This window comes from Scyliorhinus torazame, chromosome 2 (assembly GCF_047496885.1).
Source record: "Scyliorhinus torazame isolate Kashiwa2021f chromosome 2, sScyTor2.1, whole genome shotgun sequence".
Lineage (NCBI taxonomy): Eukaryota > Metazoa > Chordata > Chondrichthyes > Carcharhiniformes > Scyliorhinidae > Scyliorhinus > Scyliorhinus torazame.
Genome location: NC_092708.1, coordinates 159,336,598 through 159,358,636, shown reverse-complemented (window position 1 = coordinate 159,358,636; position 22,039 = coordinate 159,336,598). Strand labels below are relative to the sequence as shown.

The 22,039-nt window shown below is 46.0% G+C and overlaps 1 protein-coding gene across 1 annotated transcript in view; it reads left to right on the top strand.

Moving 5' to 3' along the window:
* The window catches only part of gtf3c3 (general transcription factor IIIC, polypeptide 3), a 121,592-nt gene that overhangs the window by 620 nt on the left and 98,933 nt on the right, over positions 1-22,039 (top strand). Inside the window, exons 2-4 of the mRNA XM_072478677.1 lie at positions 1,987-2,101; positions 4,177-4,349; positions 14,692-14,815. Coding sequence (XP_072334778.1) covers positions 1,987-2,101; positions 4,177-4,349; positions 14,692-14,815 — 412 coding nt within the window. The remainder of the gene's footprint in view (positions 1-1,986; positions 2,102-4,176; positions 4,350-14,691; positions 14,816-22,039) is intronic.

The following is a 22,039-nucleotide window of genomic DNA, read 5'->3' as shown; positions in this document are numbered from 1 at the left end:
ACTGGGCTTTTATTGTGCAGGTGGTCCAGATCGGGTGCATGGCCGATAGAACGCACTATTTCCACGGTCCAGGTCTGCAGTCTTGAGTCCGCCATGAAGCACATGCGCGGCCTCTGACCCGCAAGTGCGGGGGGCCATATCAGCAGCTGGAGCTGCGAGCTCCAGGACAGCTGCCTGCTAGCCCTCTGCAAGGCTGCGAATCTGTGGCCTTTTGATGCCAGGCCCTGAAACTAGATGTTTCAGGGACATCTAGTCCCTGAAACGGAGACTCTAGCCCATGATCTTTCTCTTGATACACAAATGCACACATATACTGCCTGCCATCACCTGGTGGGATGGGGAGGAGGGGGGTTGGGTGGTGAGGTTTACCTCCTTGTAAGCCTGCTCCTGAGCCTGGCAAAGTTGACCAACAGGTCCAGGCAACAGGCGGTTGAAGGGGTCATCCAACCCAACTGTCTGCTCTCTATCATGCCGGGTGGCCTTGGAGAGGGAACATGTGGGGCTGGATTCTCCGTCGGTGGGATCCTTCACTTCACCGGCATCGCACTCCCGCCCACAAATTTCCCGACGTTATGGGGGTGCCCACAATGGTAAACCTGATTGGCCAGCTGCCGGGATGCAGAATCCGGCCCATGGTGTTTACCAGCATGCGTCAGCCTTCTGCAGCCATTGTTTCTGCAGGGGCTGGTGTACATCATCACCCCGGTAATGATACTTTAATTTGTTAAGTTTCCTTTTGACCTATTGTTTTAGTTGTGTTACCCCACCAGGGCCCATCCCCCTCCCATTTTCTGTTTAATTTATTGATTATTGTTTTATTGAAAGGAGTATAAATAGGTGACTCCTTTGAAGTTTTGATTTTACATTACAGTGCCCATCCAAGATTGTCACCCCTCTCATTTTTGATTTATTGATTTTTATTTTGTTTAAAAAGGAGTATATGTAGGCAATTCTCCCTCAGTTTATTTTTTGTTTATTATAAAGAGTATTGTCCAGACCGTGAATTATTCAGACAGACAGAGAGAGACACACTCATATAAACGCTGTGACTGCAGATCACCGGGTATACTTTCACTGTGTGTATCTGCCAGAGTTAAATTAATCATATACACACAAACACTTAGTGTACCAAACTCCTTCATGTCACAGAAATTTACAGATCCAACTTTCTCTCTCCCTGGCACAGTGGGTGAGCTGTGCCTAAACTGGCCTCAAAAGAAACTTTAGAGTAGTTAATTAGAAATATTGGCCTCTATACTGCAGAGGTAATATTTATCCTGTAACCTGTGAAAGCAGGATACTGATCATTCATATATTTTATATATATGACAACAGTGGTTGATTTGAAGCTCTGATTGCCTCAAGATAATGTTTTCAGTTTCCCTTCTGTAGAGAGAATTTTTTTTTCTGGATTGATGAGTGGCCTTCGTGAACCACTGAGTCCTTGTGATGTCGGTATACCCACAGTGCTGTTCATGAAGGAATTACAGGGTTTTCAGTGTTAGTGAAGGAATAGTGATATATTTGCATGTCAGGATGATGTCTGACTTGCATGTATAATATTTCAGCCTTCTGAATAAGAAGTAAAGGTTCTCTATGTGAATATTTTTATTCATTGCAACAGATTTTTTTTTGAATAAGGGGGTATCTGTTTTGAATTTAAACAGGAGATGCGGGGTCAATAATTTAGGAATAGGAGTAAAACTTGCTTTATTTGGATTATAAACATTTGGTACTGAATCAGAAATGTGACCATTATAACTAATTTAGTAAATTGACATATTGCTCATGATCACCTCAATTGGCTATCTTTAGTGTGAGGTAACTATACTTCAGAATATTGATGAGAGGATGCACTGTGAAACTTTTATCATCAGGGAAAAGGAAAATAAATAGGCAATATAAAATGTAAAAGTGTGATTTTAACATCCTTTCACATGTGATTTAATTTTGCCATGAGCATCTGTAATGAGTGGTTTTTTTTAGGAAGCCATAGGGGATGGAGTGACCGAAGATGAAGCAGAAATCACTGCAGTGGAAGATCAGGATGTTCCTCCCAAAGCCTCTCACAGCCGAACCAAACAACAGGCAGATGATTCAGGTGCAGTATTAATGTAGTTCAGAAAATAGTTTATTCTTGTCTGCACATCTTTTAGGCAAGCAATTGTAGATGCTGTGATGGTATGTGAACAGATTGAAAACTTTCAAATATTTTAGCATATTCAATTAAATATTAACATCTATGCATTGTAAATTACTAATTGAGAAAGTATTTGGCTAACAAAATACTGGTTCAGCAGTTTCTACTCCTGTTATGTAGGTTATATCCATCTCAACGTCCTGTATTTAAAATAGCAGCTTGCATTAATAGAGTACCTTTAGCACAAAGAATCATCCGAAAATCACCTTGGTAATAAAAAGTGGTGCGAGAGTAACAGAGTTTTATGGGGAAGCAAAGTGGGATATTTGCAGGCCAATAATGCAGAAAACAACATTTCTACTTGACTGTATATAACCTTTGGAAGGCAGACAGTGAAAATGGAATCAAGCTGGTCCTGAATCCCATTTTGTGGAAATGCTGTTAAGGTCTAAAATCTCCATTTAAAGATATTTTGACTTTGGCAGCCTCCTATATTGACCAGTGTCCCTGTCTTTAAAATATTAGTCCATCTCCCTCATTCCCCCACCCCTATGAACTAAAACATTCATCTCTAGTGTGTTCTCAACCATCTCTCATTGATTGAAACTTTGCTTGGATTGGATTGGATTTGTTTATTGTCACGTGTACCGAGGTACAGTGAAAAGTATTTTTCTGCGAGCAGCTCAACAGATCATTAAGTACATGAGAAGAAAAGGGAAGAAAAGACAATACATAATAGGGCAACACAACGTATACAATGTAACTACATAAGCACTGGCATCGAATGAAGCATACAGGGTGTAGTGTTAATGAAGTCAGTCCATAAGAGGGTCATTTAGGAGTCTGGTAACAGTGGGGAAGAAGCTGGTTTTGAGTCTGTTCGTGCGTGTTCTCAGACTTCTGTATCTCCTGCCCGATGGAAGAAGTTGGAAGAGTGAGTAAGTCGGGTGGGAGGGATCATTGATTATACTGCCCGCTTTCCCCAGGCAGCGGGAGGTGTAGATGGAGTCAATGGATGGGAGGCAGGTTCGTGTGATGGACTAGGCGGTGTTCACGACTCTCTGAAGTTTCTTGCAGTCCTGGGCCGTGCAGTTGCCATACCAGGCTGTGATACAGCCCGATAGGATGCTTTCTATGGTGCATCTGTAAAAGTTGGTAAGAGTCAATGTGGACATGCCGAATTTCCTTAGTTTCCTGAGGAAGTATAGGCGCTGTTGTGCTTTCTTGGTGGTAGCGTCGACGTGGGTGGACCAGGACAGATTTTTGGAGATGTGCACCCCTAGGAATTTGAAACTGGATAATTCCGACCTATCTCCGCCTACTTTGTTTACTTGAAGTAAAATTTGGGAAATGTCTTGTGGAATCAGGTAATACTTTCAACATCAATAGACATTCTCTGATTTATCAGTGGAAAAGTGTGAAGATCTAGTAGCATAACCCTAAATTAACACTAGAAATAGGGGAAGACATAATTAGATAAAACACACTTGTGTCACAAATTTGCGCAGCCGTGTTAAATGGATTTTGCTCGTGGTCTGTAATAGTACAATGGTTATAAGATATTTGATTGTAACTAATGTTATTAAAATTAAATAAACGACCATTTAAGTGAAAGAAACAACTTGCATGTGTATGGCACCTTTCACATCTTCAGGACATCCAAATACTTATTTTGAAGTGATGTCACTTTTGTTATAAAGGGTCAGCCTGGTGGAGGAAGTTATCCTACTGTTTCCCTGACTTGTACTGGATGCAAGGAAGGCATCAGAAGTGTAATTTGTAAATTGGGATAGCCGTAGCACTATTAAAGGCAGATCATTTTATGACGCCAGAGTAACTCGGGTGTCGGAAAATGAAAATACAGTGAAGAAGCTCAGTTTCCCAGTGCATATAAAGGCTAAAAATCTTATGTACGTTATAAAATACACTGAGTGATGAATTGTTAACTGTCCTGATTTCACTTTACCTAAAGTTGTGAATGTTCAACTTCTTTAAAACAAGCATGAATGCAAAATTATCAATTGTTTATTCTGCAGAGGAAACCTCTGATGGTGTCAGCAAGTCTGTCCATCGAGTTTTTGCTTCAATGTTTGGTGATCATGTAAGTGATGATGATGAGGACGAACTGGAACAAAGTGAACAGCTCTCTGCCGGAGAGGTTTTTGCCTTGGAAATGGAGCTGCACCGAGAGCATAAGAAAATGCAAAGGGTGAGCAAGTCATAACACTCAGCATGCAGAAAATATTACATTGAAATTAGCTGAGTGCAAGAAATATTTTCTGAGGAAAATGACCCTGTAATTAATCATCAAGTTAGGTCCATTTTTTTCCTGAAATATTTTCTTCATACAATGAAAATTTGTCTAATTATTTTTCAGGTTTTGCGCTAAATGCCTTGAATGTGGCTGTAGGATGGCAGATAATTTTGAAAGGAGACTGAGTTCAGTTTGCTGTTGCATGAGAAACTGACTTTGTTATCTATTTAAAAAAATATTCGGTGAGAAGGGCTGGAAAAGTATATTAGTAGTGTTGAGTACTGATTTTTTCAATTTTTAGATATTCGACATTGTTCAGATAATATGTTAAATGAATGTGACATCATTGTTAACAGTAAGTAATCTAATATCGATATTTGACAAATTCTATGCCAATCTATGGAGAATAATGGATACCCATGGGTGACTAAACAGGAGTATTTCATTGAGAGTTCAAGAAACCCTATTTATAGTGGGAGATGGGTTAGCTCAGTTGGGTGGATTGTTGGCTCATGTTGCAGAGCGACGCCAACAGTACAGGTTCAATTGCTGGCTGAGGTTATCCATGAAGGCTCCGCCTTCTCAACCTTGCCTGAGATGTGATATCCCTTGGGTTAAATCGTTACCAGTTAGATCTCTCTCGCAAAGGGGAGAGCTGATAGTCCTCTGGGACTATGGTGACTTTCATTTAATATTTATATTTCCTTCGAAGGCTATGCAGGACAAGTGAGATTAGGGAAGGGGAGGAGTGAGAGATGAGGAGGAGGGGGAAGGAGAAGGGAAGAGAAGGAGTCAGTATGGGGTGAAAGGTGTAGAGGAGTGAGGCAGGGAGCTGGAGAGGGAGAGATGGTGAAGAGAGAGAAGAGGTGGATGATCTTCAGTCAGAAGCATGGAAAGATTGGACAAATCTAGTTGTGATGTGCAAATGCTGCCCAGTTTGTTAGTTGGCGAAACATCTGCTTTTAATGCAGGGAATGATGTACAGTGGGTGGTGCCATTCATAAATGTTGCTCATATAAAGGGAAAGATCAATAGATCATAATGCTATTCAATAGGGGTTAGGGTGGAGGTGGAAAGTGGGAGGTTGGTCTAGTGTAGCTGAATGATTGATAGTCCTTTCTATAAAATATAGCTGAGTGGAAAGAAGTGCACTCCAAATAACCATTGGTAGGGAACAAATGTTAGATTACAGGGTGATGGGCACTGCTGCCCCCCTGCCCCCAACCGCTTCTTCCCCCTGCTGTCTCCCTCTCTTCCGTCTCCTTGTACCTGAGTATTGCCACAAGCATTCAATATTCAGAATTGCAGTGAATGATGAGAGCATTTATTGACAGTTATGTAACATTATTGACAGTTATGTAACATTAAGGAGAATGTGGCATAAGTTTAGAAGACCATAACATGACACAGCATTACAACGAATATCTATTTATGTAATTTCATTGCATTTCTTCTCGGGTGTTGCAGACATGACACCAAAGATTTTTGATGCTACTTTGTCCATTAAGACATAATTATGATGTAACGTCTGTAAGTTTACAGAATGATCTAAATTTAGTTTGTCTATTTACTGCAAGTCTGCTTGTGGGTTTGAGTGATTTAACTTGAAGAGCAAAACCTGAATGGCCTTTCACCAAAACTCCATTTCTAAAGTAATGGTGTGGTTAATTTTAATTTGACAAAAAGTGAAGTGATATTGTACATTCGTATTTGACAAGGATTAGTATCCGATTTCTTCAATAGAATGCTACAAAAAGATTTTTACATGTATTTCATCCACAATTTAAAATAAACTGGGACATGAGGTGAACTGAAGGCTAGTGTATACGTGAGTACTACTGCGTATAACAATTGGAACTGATGTCTATTATGTCCTGTTAGCAACAATACGATCAAATGATTTGAGACTTTAGTTTAAATTTTGGAATTTGTGAAGTTTTGACGTTAATCATAGAATTTACAGTGCAGAAGGAGGCCATTCAGCCCATCGAGTCTGCACCGGCTCTTGGAAAGAGCACCCTATCCAAGGTCAACACCTCCACCCCATCCCCATAACCCAGTAACCCCACCCAACACTAAGGGCAATTTTGGACACTAAGTGCAATTTAGAATGGCCAATCCACCTACTCTGCACATCTTTGGACTGTGGGAGGAAACCGGAGCACCCGGAGGAAACCCACGCAGACACGGGGAGGATGTGCAGACTCCCCACAGACAGTGACTCAAGCCGGAATCGAACCTGGGACCCTGGAGCTGTAAAGCAATTGTGCTATCCACAATGCTACCGTGCTGCCCACTAAATCTGAAATTTTTCCTTGAATTATAGTTTAAGAATTTTTAAGATAACAATTCTCCCATATTTTAAATCCAACAAAATTCGGAAAACGCGAGACATTTTGGTGTCACCGCAAATTATTTATTGTATGTCAGAATATCTGCAATCAAACTGTGGGAGTAAACCCGAGCACCCGGAGGAAACCCATGCAGACACGGGGAGAAAGTGCAGGCTCCACATAGACTGTCACCCAAGGCATGAATTGAACCCGAGTACCTGGAGCTGTGAAGCAGCAGTGCTAACCACTGTGCCACCATCTTAAGAAAAGATAACGATGGGAGAAAGTAGTTCCTACAAGGTAGTAAAAATGGGGAATTGTGGATTTGTTTTATTGTCACGTGTACCAAGGTACAGTGAAAAGTATTGTTCTGCATACAGTCCAGGCAGATTATTCCACACATGGGGCATGCATAATACACAATGTAAATATATAGACTCAGGCATCGGGTGAAGCATACATGAGTGCAGTACTACTCAGTAGAGAATATGTATGAAGAGATCAGATCAGTCCATAATAGGGTCATTCAGGATCTGCTAATAGCAGGGAAGAAGCTGTTTTTGAATCTGTTAGTGCGTGCTCTCAGACTTTTGTATCTCCTGCCCTATTGAAAAGTTGCCACACGAGTTGCCGTCTATGGCAAGGTCTGCAAGACTTAACGGGTTACAAGATGAAGGCATGTAAAATCGTCGGCTCCAACGCACCCCTCCCTGATGAGCTCAACGCATTCTATGCCCGCTTTGAGCAAGAGGTCAGCGAGAGCGAGCCCTCCATCCCAGAAGCCGCGGATGAACTTTTATCTGAGATCACCACTGCAGACGTCAGAGCAGCCTTCTCGAAGGTCAACCCACGGAAAGCCACTGGCCCGGATGGGGTACCCGGACGAGCACTCAGATCTTGCGCGGATCAGCTGGCGGGGGTATTCGCAGACATCTTCAACCTCTCTAAAACAATCTGAGGTCCCTATCTGCTTCAAGAAGACGACCATCGTCCCTGTACCAAAGAAAAGTCAAGCAGCCAGTGCTCTGACATCCATCATCATGAAGTGCTTCGAAAGGTTAGTCATGGCACGAATCAACTCCAGCCTCCCGGATTGCCTTGATCCACTACAGTTCGCCTACCGCTGCAACAGGTCCACAGCAGACGCCATCTCCATGGTCCTGCACTCTACCCTGGAACACCGAGAGAACAAAGTCACCTTTGTCAGACTCCTATTTATTGACTACAACTCCGCCTTCAACACCATCATTCCTATGAAATGCATCTCCAAACTCCGTGGCCTTGGCCTCGGCTCCTCCCTCTGCGACTGAATCCTGAACTTTCTTTTTTTTTTAATAAATATTTTATTGAAAATTTTTGGTCAACCAACACAGTACATTGTGCATCCTTTACACAACATTATAACAATACAGATAATAATGACCTTTTTTATTTAAACAAAAAAAAAAACAACAACAAATAAATAAATATTAAATAACAAAAATAAAAACTAGCCCTAATTGGCAACTGCCTTGTCTCAGGCCACCCCCCCCCCCCAAGTCCTGGGCTGCTACTGCTGCCTTCTTTTTTCCCCCATCTATCTTTCCGCAAGATATTCGACGAACGGTTGCCACCGCCTGGTGAACCCTTGAGCCGACCCCCTTAGGACGAACTTAATCCGCTCTAACTTTATGAACCCCGCCATGTCATTTATCCAGGTCTCCACCCCCGGGGGCTTGGCTTCTTTCCACATTAGCAATATCCTGCGCCGGGCTACTAGGGACGCAAAGGCCAAAACATCGGCCTCTCTCGCCTCCTGCACTCCCGGCTCTTGTGCAACCCCAAATATAGCCAACCCCCAGCTTGGTTCGACCCGGACACCTACTACTTTCGAAAGCACCTTTGTCACCCCCATCCAAAACCCCTGTAGTGCCGGGCATGACCAAAACATATGGGTATGATTCGCTGGGCTTCTCGAGCACCTCGCACACCTATCCTCCACCCCAAAAAATTTACTGAGCCGTGTTCCAGTCATATGTGCCCTGTGTAATACCTTAAACTGAATCAGGCTTAGCCTGGCGCACGAGGACGACGAGTTTACCCTGTTTAGGGCATCTGCCCACAGCCCCTCCTCGATCTCCTCCCCTAGCTCTTCTTCCCATTTCCCTTTTAGTTCGTCCACCATAGTCTCCCCTTCGTCCCTCATTTCCCTATATATATCCGACACCTTACCATCCCCCACCCATTTCTTTGAGATGACTCTGTCCTGCACCTCTTGTGTCGGGAGCTGCGGGAATTCCCTCACCTGTTGCCTCGCAAAAGCCCTCAATTGCATGTACCTGAATGCATTCCCTTGGGGCAACCCATATTTCTCGGTCAGCGCTCCCAGACTCGCGAACTTCCCGTCCACAAAGAGATCTTTCAGTTGCGTTATTCCTGCTCTTTGCCACATTCCATATCCCCCATCCATTCCCCCCGGGGCAAACCTATGGTTGTTTCTTATCGGGGACCCCCCCCAATGCTCCGGTCTTTCCCCTATGTCGTCTCCACTGTCCCCAAATCTTCAGTGTAGCTACCACCACCGGACACGTGGTATATTTCCTCGGTGAGAACGGCAATGGGGCTGTCACCATAGCCTGCAGGCTGGTCCCCCTACAGGACGCCCTCTCTAATCTCTTCCACGCCGCCCCTTCCTCCTCTCCCATCCACTTACTCACCATTGAAATATTAGCGGCCCAATAATACTCACTTAGGCTCGGTAGTGCCAGCCCCCCCCCTATCCCTACTACGCTGTAAGAATCCCTTCCTCACTCTCGGAGTCTTCCCGGCCCAAACAAAACCCATGATGCTCTTTTCTATCCTTTTAAAAAAAGCCTTCGTGATCACCACCGGGAGGCACTGAAACACAAAGAGGAATCTCGGGAGGACCACCATCTTAACCGCCTGCACCCTCCCTGCCATTGACAGTGCTACCATATCCCATCTCTTGAAATCTTCCTCCATCTGTTCCACCAACCGCGTTAAATTTAGCCTGTGCAATGTGCCCCAATTCTTAGCTATCTGGATCCCCAGGTAACGAAAGTCTCTTGTTACCTTCCTCAACGGTAGGTCTTCTATTTCTCTACTCTGCTCCCCTGGATGTACCACAAACAGCTCACTCTTCCCCATGTTCAATTTATACCTTGAAAAATCCCCAAACTCCCCAAGTATCCGCATTATTTCTGGCATCCCCTCCGCCGGATCCGCCACATATAGTAGCAGATCATCCGCATATAAAGATACCCGGTGTTCTTCTCCTCCCCTAAGTATTCCCCTCCATCTCTTGGAACCTCTCAGCGCTATCGCCAGGGGCTCAATCGCCAGTGCAAACAGTAATGGGGACAGAGGACATCCCTGCCTTGTCCCTCTATGGAGCCGAAAATATGCCGATCCCCGTCCATTCGTGACCACACTCGCCACTGGGGCCCTATACAACAGCTGCACCCATCTAACATACCCCTCTCCAAAACCAAATCTCCTCAACACCTCCCACAGATAATCCCATTCCACTCTATCAAATGCTTTCTCGGCATCCATCGCCACTACTATCTCCGTTTCACCCTCTGGTGGGGCCATCATCATTACCCCTAACAGCCTCCGTATATTCGTGTTCAGCTGTCTCCCCTTCACAAGCCCAGTTTGGTCCTCATGAACCACCCCCGGGACACATTCCTCTATTCTCATTGCCATTACCATGGCCAGGACCTTGGCATCCACATTTAGGAGGGAAATTGGTCTGTAGGACCCGCATTGTAGCGGATCCTTTTCCTTCTTTAAGAGAAGCGATATCGTTGCTTCAGACATAGTCGGGGGCAGTTGTCCCCTTTCCTTTGCCTCGTTAAAGGTCCTCGTCAGTAGCGGGGCGAGCAAGTCCAAATATTTTCTGTAAAATTCAACTGGGAATCCGTCCGGTCCCGGGGCCTTTCCCGTCTGCATGTTCCTAATTCCTTTCACCACTTCTTCTACCGTGATCTGTGCTCCCAGTCCCACCCTTTCCTGCTCTTCCACCTTGGGAATTTCCAGCCGATCCAAAAAATCCATCATTCTCTCCCTCCCATCCAGGGGTTGAGCTTCATACAATTTTTTATAAAATGTCTTGAACACTTCATTCACTCTCTCCGCTCCCCGCTCCGTCTCTCCTTCCTCGTCCCTCACTCCCCCTATTTCCCTCGCTGCTCCCCGTTTCCTCAATTGGTGTGCCAGCAATCTACTCGCCTTCTCTCCATATTCATACTGTACACCCTGCGCCTTCCTCCATTGTGCCTCTGCAGTGCCTGTAGTCAGCAAGTCAAATTCCACATGCAGCCTTTGCCTTTCCCTGTACAGTCCCTCCTCCGGTGCTTCCGCATATTGTCTGTCCACCCTCAAAAGTTCTTGCAGCAACCGCTCCCGTTCCTTACTCTCCTGCTTCCCTTTATGTGTCCTTATTGATATCAGCTCCCCCCTAACCACCGCCTTCAACGCCTCCCAGACCACTCCCACCTGAACCTCCCCATTGTCATTGAGTTCCAAGTACTTTTCAATACATCCCCTCACCCTTAGGCACACCCCCTCATCCGCCATTAGTCCCATGTCCATTCTCCAGGGTGGGCGCCCTCCTGTTTCCTCCCCTATCTCCAAGTCTACCCAGTGTGGGGCATGATCCGAAATGGCTATAGCCGTATATTCCGTTCCCCTCACCCTCGGGATCAATGCCCTACCCAACACAAAAAAGTCTATGCGCGAATAGACTTTATGGACATAGGAGAAAAACGAGAACTCCTTACTCCTAGGTCTACTGAATCTCCACGGGTCCACCCCTCCCATCTGCTCCATAAAATCCTTAAGCACCTTGGCTGCTGCCGGCCTCCTACCAGTCCTGGACTTCGACCTATCCAGCCTTGGTTCCAACACCGTGTTAAAGTCTCCCCCCATTATCAGCTTTCCCGTCTCTAGGTCCGGGATGCGTCCTAGCATTCGCCTCAAAGTTGGCATCGTCCCAGTTCGGGGCATACACGTTTACCAAAACCACCATCTCTCCCTGTAATTTGCCACTCACCATCACGTATCTGCCCCCGTTATCCGCCACTATAGTCTTTGCCTCGAACATTACCCGCTTCCCCACTAATATAGCCACCCCCCTGTTTTTCGCATCCAGCCCCGAATGAAACACCTGCCCCACCCATCCTTTGCGCAGCCTAACTTGGTCTATCAGTTTCAGGTGCGTTTCCTGTAACATAACCACATCTGCTTTAAGTTTCTTAAGGTGTGCGAGTACTCGTGCCCTCTTTATCGGCCCGTTAAGCCCTCTCACGTTCCACGTGATCAGCCGAGTTGGGGGGCTTCCCACCCCCCCCCCCCCCTTGCCGGTTAGCCATCATCTTTTTCCAGCTTCTCACCCAGTTCCCACGCAGCTGTATCTCCCCTAGGCGGTGCCCCCCCGCCCATCCTCTCCCGTACCCACTCCCCCCTTTCCCCAGCAGCAGCAACCCAGTAATTCCCCCCTCCCACCCCCCCCGCTAGACCCCCCGCTAACGTAATTACTCCCCCCATGTTGCTCCCAGAAGTCAGCAAACTCTGGCTGACCTCGGCTTCCCCCCGTGACCACGGCTCGCACCGTGCGACGCCCCCTCCTTCCTGCTTCTCTATTCCCGCCATAATTATCATAGCGCGGGAACCAAGCCCGCGCCTCTCCCTCGGCCCCGCCTCCCATGGCCAACGCCCCATCTCCTCTCCCTCCCCACCTCCCCCCATCACCACCTGTGGGAGAAAGAAAAGTTACCATACCACAGGATTAGAACATAAAACCCCTCTTCGCCCCCCCCCATTCGCCCCACCACTTTGTCCAAACGTTCTTTTTCATAATCCACTCATTCCAATTTTTCTTCTACAATAAAAGTCCACGCTTCATCCGCCGTCTCAAAGTAGTGGTGCCTCCCTTGATATGTGACCCACAGTCTTGCCGGTTGCAGCATTCCAAATTTTATCTTCCTTTTGTGAAGTACCGCCTTGGCCCGATTAAAGCTCGCCCTCCTTCTCGCCACCTCCGCACTCCAATCTTGATAAACGCGGATCACCGCGTTCTCCCATTTACTGCACCGAGTTTTCTTCGCCCATCTAAGGACCATTTCTCTATCCTTAAAACGGAGGAATCTCACCACTATGGCTCTGGGAGTTTCTCCTGCTCTCGATCCTCGCACCATAACTCTGTATGCTCCCTCCACCTCCAACGGACCCGTCGGTGCCTCCGCTCCCATTAACGAGTGCAGCATCGTGCTCACATATGCCCCGACGTCCGCCCCCTCCACACCTTCAGGAAGGCCAAGAATCCTCAAGTTGTTCCTCCTTGCGTTGTTTTCCAGTGCCTCCAACCTCTCCACACATCGTTTCTGGTGTGCCTCCTGTATCTCCGACTTCACCACCAGGCCCTGTATATCGTTCTCATTCTCAGCTGCTTTCGCCTTCACGACCCGAAGCTCCTGCTCCTGGGTCTTTTGTTCCTCTTTCAGCCCTTCGATCGCCTGTAATATCGGGGCCAACAACTCTTTCTTCATTTCCTTTTTAATCTCCTCCACGCAGCATTTCAAGAACTCTTGCTGTTCAGGGCCCCATATGAAACTGCCACCTTCCGACGCCATCTTGGTTTCTGCTTGCCTTCCTTGCCGTTGTTCCAAAGGATCCGCTGCAATCCGGCCACTCTCCTCTCCTTTTTCCATCCGTGTCCAGGGGGAACACCCTTCTGGTTTACCGCACGGTGTTTTTAGCCGTTAAAATTGCCGTTGGGGCTCCTATCAAGAGCCCAAAAGTCCGTTCCACCGGGAGCTGCCGAAACGTGCGACTCAGCTGGTCATCGCCGCACCCGGAAGTCACTCAATCCTGAACTTTCTAATCCACAGGCCACAATCAGTAAGGATAGGCAACAACACCTCCTCCATGATCATCCTCAACGCCGGTGCCCCACAAGGCTGTGTCCTCTGCCCCCTACTATACTCCTTGTACACATTTGACAGTGTGGCCAAATTCCCCTCCAACTCTATTTTCAAATTTGCTGATGACACCACAGTAGTGGGTTGAATTTCAAACAATGACGAGACAGAGTACAGGAATGAGATAGAGAATCTGGTGAACTGGTGCGACGACAATAATCTCTCCCTCAATGTCAACAAAACTAAGGAGATTGTCATCGACTTCAGGAAGCGTAGTGGAGAACATGCCCCTGTCTACATCAATGGGAACAAAGTAGAAAGGGTCGAGAGCTTCAAGTTTTTAGGTGTACCGAACACCAACAGCCTGTCCTGGTCCCCCCCATGCCGACACTATAGTTAAGAAAGCCCACCAATGACTACTTTCTCAGAAGACTAAGGAAATTTGGCATGTCAGCTACGACCATCACCAACTTCTACAGATGCACCATAGAAAGCATTCTTTCTGGTTGTATGCCAGCTTGGTATGGAGCCTGCTCTGCCCAAGACCGCAGGAAATTACAAAAGGTCATGAATGTAGCCCAGTCCATCACGCAAACCAGCCTCCCATCCATTGACTCTATCTATAATTCCCGCGGCCTCAGAAAGGCAGCCAACATAATTAAGGACCCCACGCACCCCGGACGTACTCTCTTCCACCTTCTTCCGTCAGGAAAAAATACCAAAGTTTGAGGTCACGTACCAACCGACTCAAGAACAGATTCTTCCCTACTGCCATCAGACTTTTGAATGGACCTACCTCGTATTAAGTTGATCTTTTCTCTGCACCTTGCTATAACTGTAACATTAAAATCTGCAGTCTCTTCTTCCTTCCCTCTGTACGGTATGCATTGTTTGTACAGCACGCAAGAAACAATACTATTCACTGTCTACTAATACACGTGACAATAATAAATCAAATCAAATATGATACCTATGAGGACTTGTAAATTTAATTTTGATCTTTTTTGCATTTTTCTCTCCCCATCCCCTCAAACATTTTAGGAGAGGCGCCCTCGGAGTAAACTTCCTAAAGCTTTGCGAGGTCTTATGGGAGAAGCTAATATCAGGTTTGCACGAGGAGACCGAGAAGAAGCTGTGATGATGTGTATGGAAATCATTAGACAAGGTACAGGAGCGCTTGTAGATCAAATCTTCATCTGCAAAATTACAGATCTCCAAATGCAAAAGATACACTCAAATATGAATTCAGATTTATTTAATATATTAACTCATGGGATGTAAGCATTGTGCACAAGGCCAGCATTTGTTTCCCATTTCTAATTGCCCTTGAGAAGGTGGTGAGGAGAGTTGCCTTCTGATGAAAAGTCATTGAAAGGCTGCCAGACTGAATAGCTCTATCATTTTCTATTTTTACATACGAATTTAAAATGTTGCCATCAATCAGTGAAATTGTTCAAATTCATTGAAAAGTTTCCACAACTGCTCTTAGCCCAGATCTTCTGGTCAGTGGTAATGCTCTGTGTATTATCATTGCCCTTGGAGGTTTTCTGTGCCCTGATGCAACTGCATCTTTTTCAGCCGAGATTTTGGATCCCAGCTGAAGTAGAAATGGGCCAGCGGAGCTTTGCCACGGTAAGTCTAGCAAGTGCTGGAGAGTAAAGGGAAGGACGTGCCTACTTTTTACAGCATTAGCTGTTTTAAAAGGGTATGTTTTTTAAGTTCTTAAGTTGTTCAATGAAAGAGTGTAGATTAATGATTGGATGAGCGAGGGAATGAGTAGTTTTAACAACTCGTTTTGTTCTCCTTATTTTCCACATTTTCATCGAATACAAGAAAAGAAAACCAACAATAACACATACAATACCAATCCCCCAAACAGCATCCCCTTCAATATACAAACCTAAACATCACCCATACATTCCAAGCAAAACAAAATAAAAAGACTAAAAGAATATTAACGATCATCCCATAAACAATGTGCTCAACCCCACCAATAACCTCCCTCCCCCTTAATGTTCGATGGCATCCAATTCTTGAAAGTGCATGACAAACAATCCCCATGAATTCTAGAACCCTCCCATCCTCCCCCTCAGCTCGAACTTCACCTTCTTGACAGTCAAAAATTCAGGCAGGTCCCCCCACCAAGCCGAGGCACAGGGCGGAGAAGCTGACCTCCACCCCAGCAGGACCCATCACCAGGCAATCAGCAAGGCGAATGCTGAAACATCTGCCCCCATACCCGCCTGCAGCCCAGACTGGTCCGACACCCCGAAAATAGCTTCATGGGGCCCTGGCTCCAAACTCACATGTGCTACCCCCGAAATTACCTTAAAAACCTCCCTCCAATACATCCCCAGCTTTGGGCAGGACTGTAACATGTGAACATGGTTTGCAGGGCTCCTCCTACAGCGTTCACGCACATCCCACCCCCTCAAAGAGTCGGCTCACCCTCACACTCTGGAGGTGTGCCCTATACACAACCTTGGGCTGTATCAGCCCCAACCCCGCGCACAAGGTTGAGGCATTTACCCTCCGGAGCACCTCACACCACAGACTGTCTTCCATAACCTTCCCCAACTCTTCCTCCCACTTGGCTTTAATCCACTCCAAGGATTCCTTATCCTCCCCCAAAATTCTCCCCTAGATTGCGGCATGGTAGCACAGTGGTTAGCACTGTTGCTTCACAGCGCCAGGGTCCCGAGTTCGATTCCCGCTTGGGTCACTGCCTGTGCCGAGTCTGCACGTTCTCCCCATGTCTGCGTGGGTTTCCTCCGGGTGCTCCGGTTTCCTCTCATAAGTCCCAAAAGGGTAAGTGGGCAGATGTTAGGTCAATTGGAAACTCTGAATTCTCCTTCCGTGTACCCGAACAAGTGCCGTAATGTGGCGACTCGGGGATTTTCACAGTAACGTCATTGCAGTATTAATGTAAACCTACATGTGACAATACTAAAAGTGGTGATGATGAAATTAGTCACAGTACAATAGAGGAGGACTTTCTGGGATGTATACGGGATGGTTTTCTGGACCACTATGTTGAGGAACCAACAAGAGAACAGGCCATCTTGGGCTGGGTGTTGTGTAATGAGAAAGGATTAGTTGGCAATCTAGTTGTGAGAGAACCCTTGGGGATGAGTGACTGTAATATGGTAGAATTCTTTATCAAGATGAATAGTGAAGTAGTTGATTCTGAACCTCAAGGTCCTGAACCTCAATAAAGGTAACTATGATGGTATGAGGCATGAGCTGACTGACAGACTGGGAAACATTACTGAAAGGAAAGGACAGCAGACTGGCAATGGCAGGCATTCAAGGAACGAATAGCTGAACTCAAAGTTGTTTATTCCTCTTTGGCGCGCGAGTAGAAAGGGAGCTGTGGCTAAACCATGGCTTGCAAGGGAAATTAGAGATAGTATTAGATTCAAAGAAGAGGCATACAAATTAGCAAGAAAAAGCAACAGACCTGAGGATTGGGAGCAGTTTAAAATTCAGCAAGGCAGACCAAGGGATTGATTAAGAAGGGGAAAATACAATTTCAAGTAAACTAGCGGGGAACATTAAAAACTGACTAAAAGTTTTTATAGGTATGTAAAGAGAAAAAGATTAATAAAAAGTAATGTAGGCCCCTTACAGACAGAAAAGATGAATTCATAACCGGGAACAAAGAAATGGCTGAGGAACTAAATTTATACTTTGTTTCTGTCTTCACAAAGGAAGTCATGAATAATGTACCCCAAGTTCTGAGAAGCACAAGTTTTAGTGAGGAGCTAAAGGCATTAGTAAAGGCTAAAGGCTAAAGGTATTAGTAAAGAAACGGTTTTGGGGCAATTAATGAGATTGAAGGCGGACAAACCACCAGGGCCTGATAATCTTCATCAACTTAAGGAAGTTGCCCTAGAAATAGTAGATCCATTGGTAGTCATTTTCCAAAATTCTTTGGACTCTGGAATGGTTCCTACAGATTGGAGGGTAGCGAATGTAATCCCGCTATTCAAAAAGGGAGGCAGAGGGAAAATAGGGAACTATTGACCAGTGAGCCCAACATGGGCAATAGGGAAGTTGCTGGAGTCAATTATCAAGGATTTCATAGCACAGCATTTAGATAGGGTAGATTCAGAAAGAATGTTCCCGATGGCGGGGGAGTCCAGAACTAGGGGCCATAGTTTGAGGAGAAATTTCTGCACCCACAAGAGTGGTGAGTCTATGGAATTTGCTACCACAGAAAGTAGTTGAGGCCAAAACATTGTGTAATTTCAAGAAGGAGTTAGATATAGATCTTGGGGCTAAAGGGATCAAGGGATATGGGGAAGGCAGGATCAGGGTATTGAACTTGATGATCAGCCATGATCATAATGAATGCGGAGGAGGCTTGAAGGGCTGAATGGTTTCCTCCTGCTTCTATTTTCTATGTTGCTATGTTTCCATAGTTTCCAGCATTTTTCTGATGACTGCTGTCAGACTAATTGGTCCTGGTTTTGATTTTCTCTCCTTTCTTGAAAAGCATTGTATCTGCTAAGTTCCAATCTTAGTCTGGGACTATTCTGGAACTGAGGGAATTTTGGAAAATCATAACCATTGCATCCACTATCTCTGCAGCTTCCTCTTTTAATCCCTGGAATGTAGATCATCAGGTCCTGGGGACTTTTCTTTGAGATGTTAGTCCCTTACGATTCTCCAGTTCTTTCTCTTTGGTGATATTAACTGTCTTAAGTTCCTCACTCCGTTAGCTCCTTGGTTACTCTCTCTTTCTGGTGTGTAATTTGTTTCTTCTATTGAATTATCATAGAATTTACAGTGCAGAAGGAGGCCATTCGGCCCATCGAGTCTGCACCGGCTCCTCGAAAGAGCACGTCCACCCTATCCCCATAATCCAGTAACCCCACCCAAAGGGCAATTTTGGAACTAAGGACAATTTATCATGGCCAATCCACCTAACCTGCACATCTTTGGACTGCGGGAGGAAACCGGAGCACCCGGAGGAAACCCACACACACACTGGGAGGATGTGCAGACTCCGCACAGACAGTGACCCAAGCCGGAATCGAACCTGGGACCCTGGAGCTGTGAAGCAATTGTGCTAACCACTATGCTACCGTGTCACAGTCCCAGATGATTGGCTGTTTTGGTTTAACCTGAGGATCACCAAAGCTCAGGCAAGGTTGAGATAGCGGGGCCTTCACGAGTACCTCAGCCAGGAATTGAACCTGCGCTGGTGGCCTCGCTCTGCATCACAAAGCAGTCGTCCAACCAACTGAGCTAAACCGGCCCTGACAGACACAAAATATTTATTCAATGTCTCTGCCATTTTCTCATTCCCCATGATAATTCCTCCTGTCACTGCCTCTAAGCTAACATTTACTTTAGTTAATCACTTTTCCATGTACTTGTTAAAGTTTTCATATTCCTGGCTAGTTTACGTGTTCTATTTTGTTGCCTTTTAATTAACTTTGTGGTTGCCGTTTGCTGGTTTGCCGTTTTGCCGTTTGCTGGTTTCTAAAACTCTTTTAATCCTCAGGCTTACTACAATTCTTCAACCTCTTCTTTTAATCTAATACTATCCTGAACTGTTTCTGGTTGACTTTTTGTTTTCAATGGAATATATTTTTGTTGAACATTTTGAATAATTTCTTTGTGTTTCCCACTGATAATTTATTGCCATACCTCTTACTATATTTACCCATCAGCCATATCCAGTTCAACTCTCAAACCCATGTGGCTGGATTCTTCGTTCCTCAGACAGTTGATGCCGAGGCAGGATTTGTGAACTTCCACGACAACAAAACTGGCGCCGCACCTGGGCCGATTCAGTGACTGTTAAGGGGCTAGCATCGGTGCTGGTGTTCGTGCCCCTGGCCACCCCCACCCCCAGTCGGTGAACTGGGTGATGGGTTTTCAGGCAGGGGATGGGCAACTTAAGGGTGACTTCCTGCATGGTTTCAACCCAGAGCGATCAGAGCATGCCGCGCGCTTTGGCCCTGGCGCACACATTGTGCAGCCTCCCTTGCCTGACTGTGCCCCATGTCCTGTACATCCTCCTTGTCAGAGGAGGCCTGTCCTTCATCCTCCTCCTCCAACACATCACTCCTCTGCTGCGCGATGTTGCGGAGGAAGCAGCAGGCTGCCACGATGTGCTGGCGGCCCTCTCAGCGTCATACTGGAGGCCCCTTCCAGAGCGACCTAGGCACCTGAACCGCATCATCAGGATGCTGAGGCATCACTCGATCACGCTCCTGGTTGCTGTATGCACGTCATTGTAGCGGGTCTCTGCGTCGGTCTGTGGACTCCGAATACACGTCATCAGCCACGACCGCAGTGGATAACCCTTGTCACCCAGGAGCCAAGCCCCCAGTGGACCCGTTAATGATATGCCAACGGTGTTTACTGTACATGCGTTCTGGAACGCATTGATGCTGCTGTTGAGATGACGGAGAATTACAATTTGCCGTGAATTCGGCGCCCACGGCGATTTCTTTGTCAGGACTGATTCTCTGCACCATCGCATTTCCCGATTCTGGAGTCAGCCGTCCGAGAATCTCACCCATGATATTTGCTTTGTTTAGGTTTAAGGGCAGGATTTTGTGGATGCAGGATTTCCTGTTCTGCTACATGAAGAGTCGATGGGAAATGTATTCCTGCTGACCACAGCAGCCCCAAAGCCTTTTAATGCTCTGAGGAATGTTCATTGGCTAGAGGCAGGACGTCCGCCCATCACTGAGGTAGAGTCCCAACTGGGCCGGCAGCTCAGTATTCTCAGCAGTGCAGTGCCGGAAGTGGCCAGGACTGGGTCTAGGAACAGCCTTCAGAGGCCAGGACCAGATAAGTGCTAGGGAGGATCGGGTCTCAAGGTGGAGGGGGGCATGTGCAAAGAGGGCCCCTGAATAGAGGTGCCCATCCCTTCCTTTCAAGGCATGAGCTGCCGAGCCTCCCCCGCCCACCTGGTCTTGAACTCCCACCAGCCTCAAAGTTGAAACCATGCAGGAAGTGACCCTTAAGTTGCCCACCCGCTGCCTGAAAACCCATCGGTGGGCTACTGTAAAGTTCTGCCCTAAGATTCTTGTTTGAGGTTATCGCAATTTTGGAGCTAATCACAATCAAACGTAAGATGAAATTCAATTGTATTATGACCATTTTTCTGACTGGATCATTTATAATGGGATTACACAATCTAATTCCAATTCTCTTCCCGCACCTAGTGGTGCACTAAGGCAGACCTTTGTCTGTTTCCGTAGCTAATAATTCTCGGAACAGTCTGTTGCCAGGGGCCTATTGTTTGAGCGATGTCTCTACATATCAAATGTGGCTGACCAGGAGTCTCTCCCATTCATACCACCAGCCATTGACGTATTTGGAAGGATTTACAGGGTGACACTCAACCTGTTTGACGGGTCTTGAACGTACCTTCCTTGGCTATTAAGTCCTGGGGTGGAACTCGAACTAGAGCTTTTGGCTCAGAGGCAGGGATGTTACCCACTACAACACAAGACCTCATTTTATTGTACAATCCTAGATAGCTACATCCATTGTTGGTTCCACAACGTATTACTCCAGGCAACTGTTGCCAAAGGATTCTACAAACTCATCTTTCAGTCTCTCAGTCAATTTGGTTTGGTCAGTAATCATGAAGATTAATTTAAGGCGAGATAGGAAAGGAGTTAAAAACAGAGAGGGTGTGCAATTTTGATCAGGGAATCAATTACAGCAGTAAGGCGGGACAACATCTTGGAAGGCTCTTCAATTGAGGCCATATGGGTAGAACTTAAAAACCAAGAAGGAGCAATCACATTGGTGGGAGTGTTCTATAGGCCCCCAAACAGTCCGAGAGAAATAGAAGAGCAGATATGTAGGCAAATTTCAGAGAAGTGTAAAAGTATTAGGGGAGTGATGGTGAAGGATCTCAACTTTCCCAATATTCCCAATATTGGGTAGCCATAGTGTGAAAGGTTTAGAGGGAGTGGAATTCTTAAAATACATCCAGGAGAACGTTTTAAGTCAGTACGTAAAAGATCCTACAAGTGAGAGGGTGGTCCTGGACTTAATTTTCAGTAATGAAGCTGGGCAAGTGGTTGAAGTATCAGCGAAGGGAACATTTTGCAGACAGTGATCATAACTCCGTTAAATTCAAGATTGTTATGAAAAAGGACAAGGAAGGGCCTGAGATCAAAGTTCTAAACTTGGAAGGCCGATTTTAATAAGATCATCTATGATTTGGCCAGAGTGGACTGGGAGCAGACACTTTTAGGTAAGAAGGAAATAGGGAGAGTACAGGGCCAACATTTTCCAATCAAGAAAAAGGGTGGGACCAACAAATCCAGTGAACTCTGGATGTTGAGGAATATACAGCATTGGATCAAGGGAAAAAAGGAGGCTTAGGGCAGATATCGAGGGCTCAAAC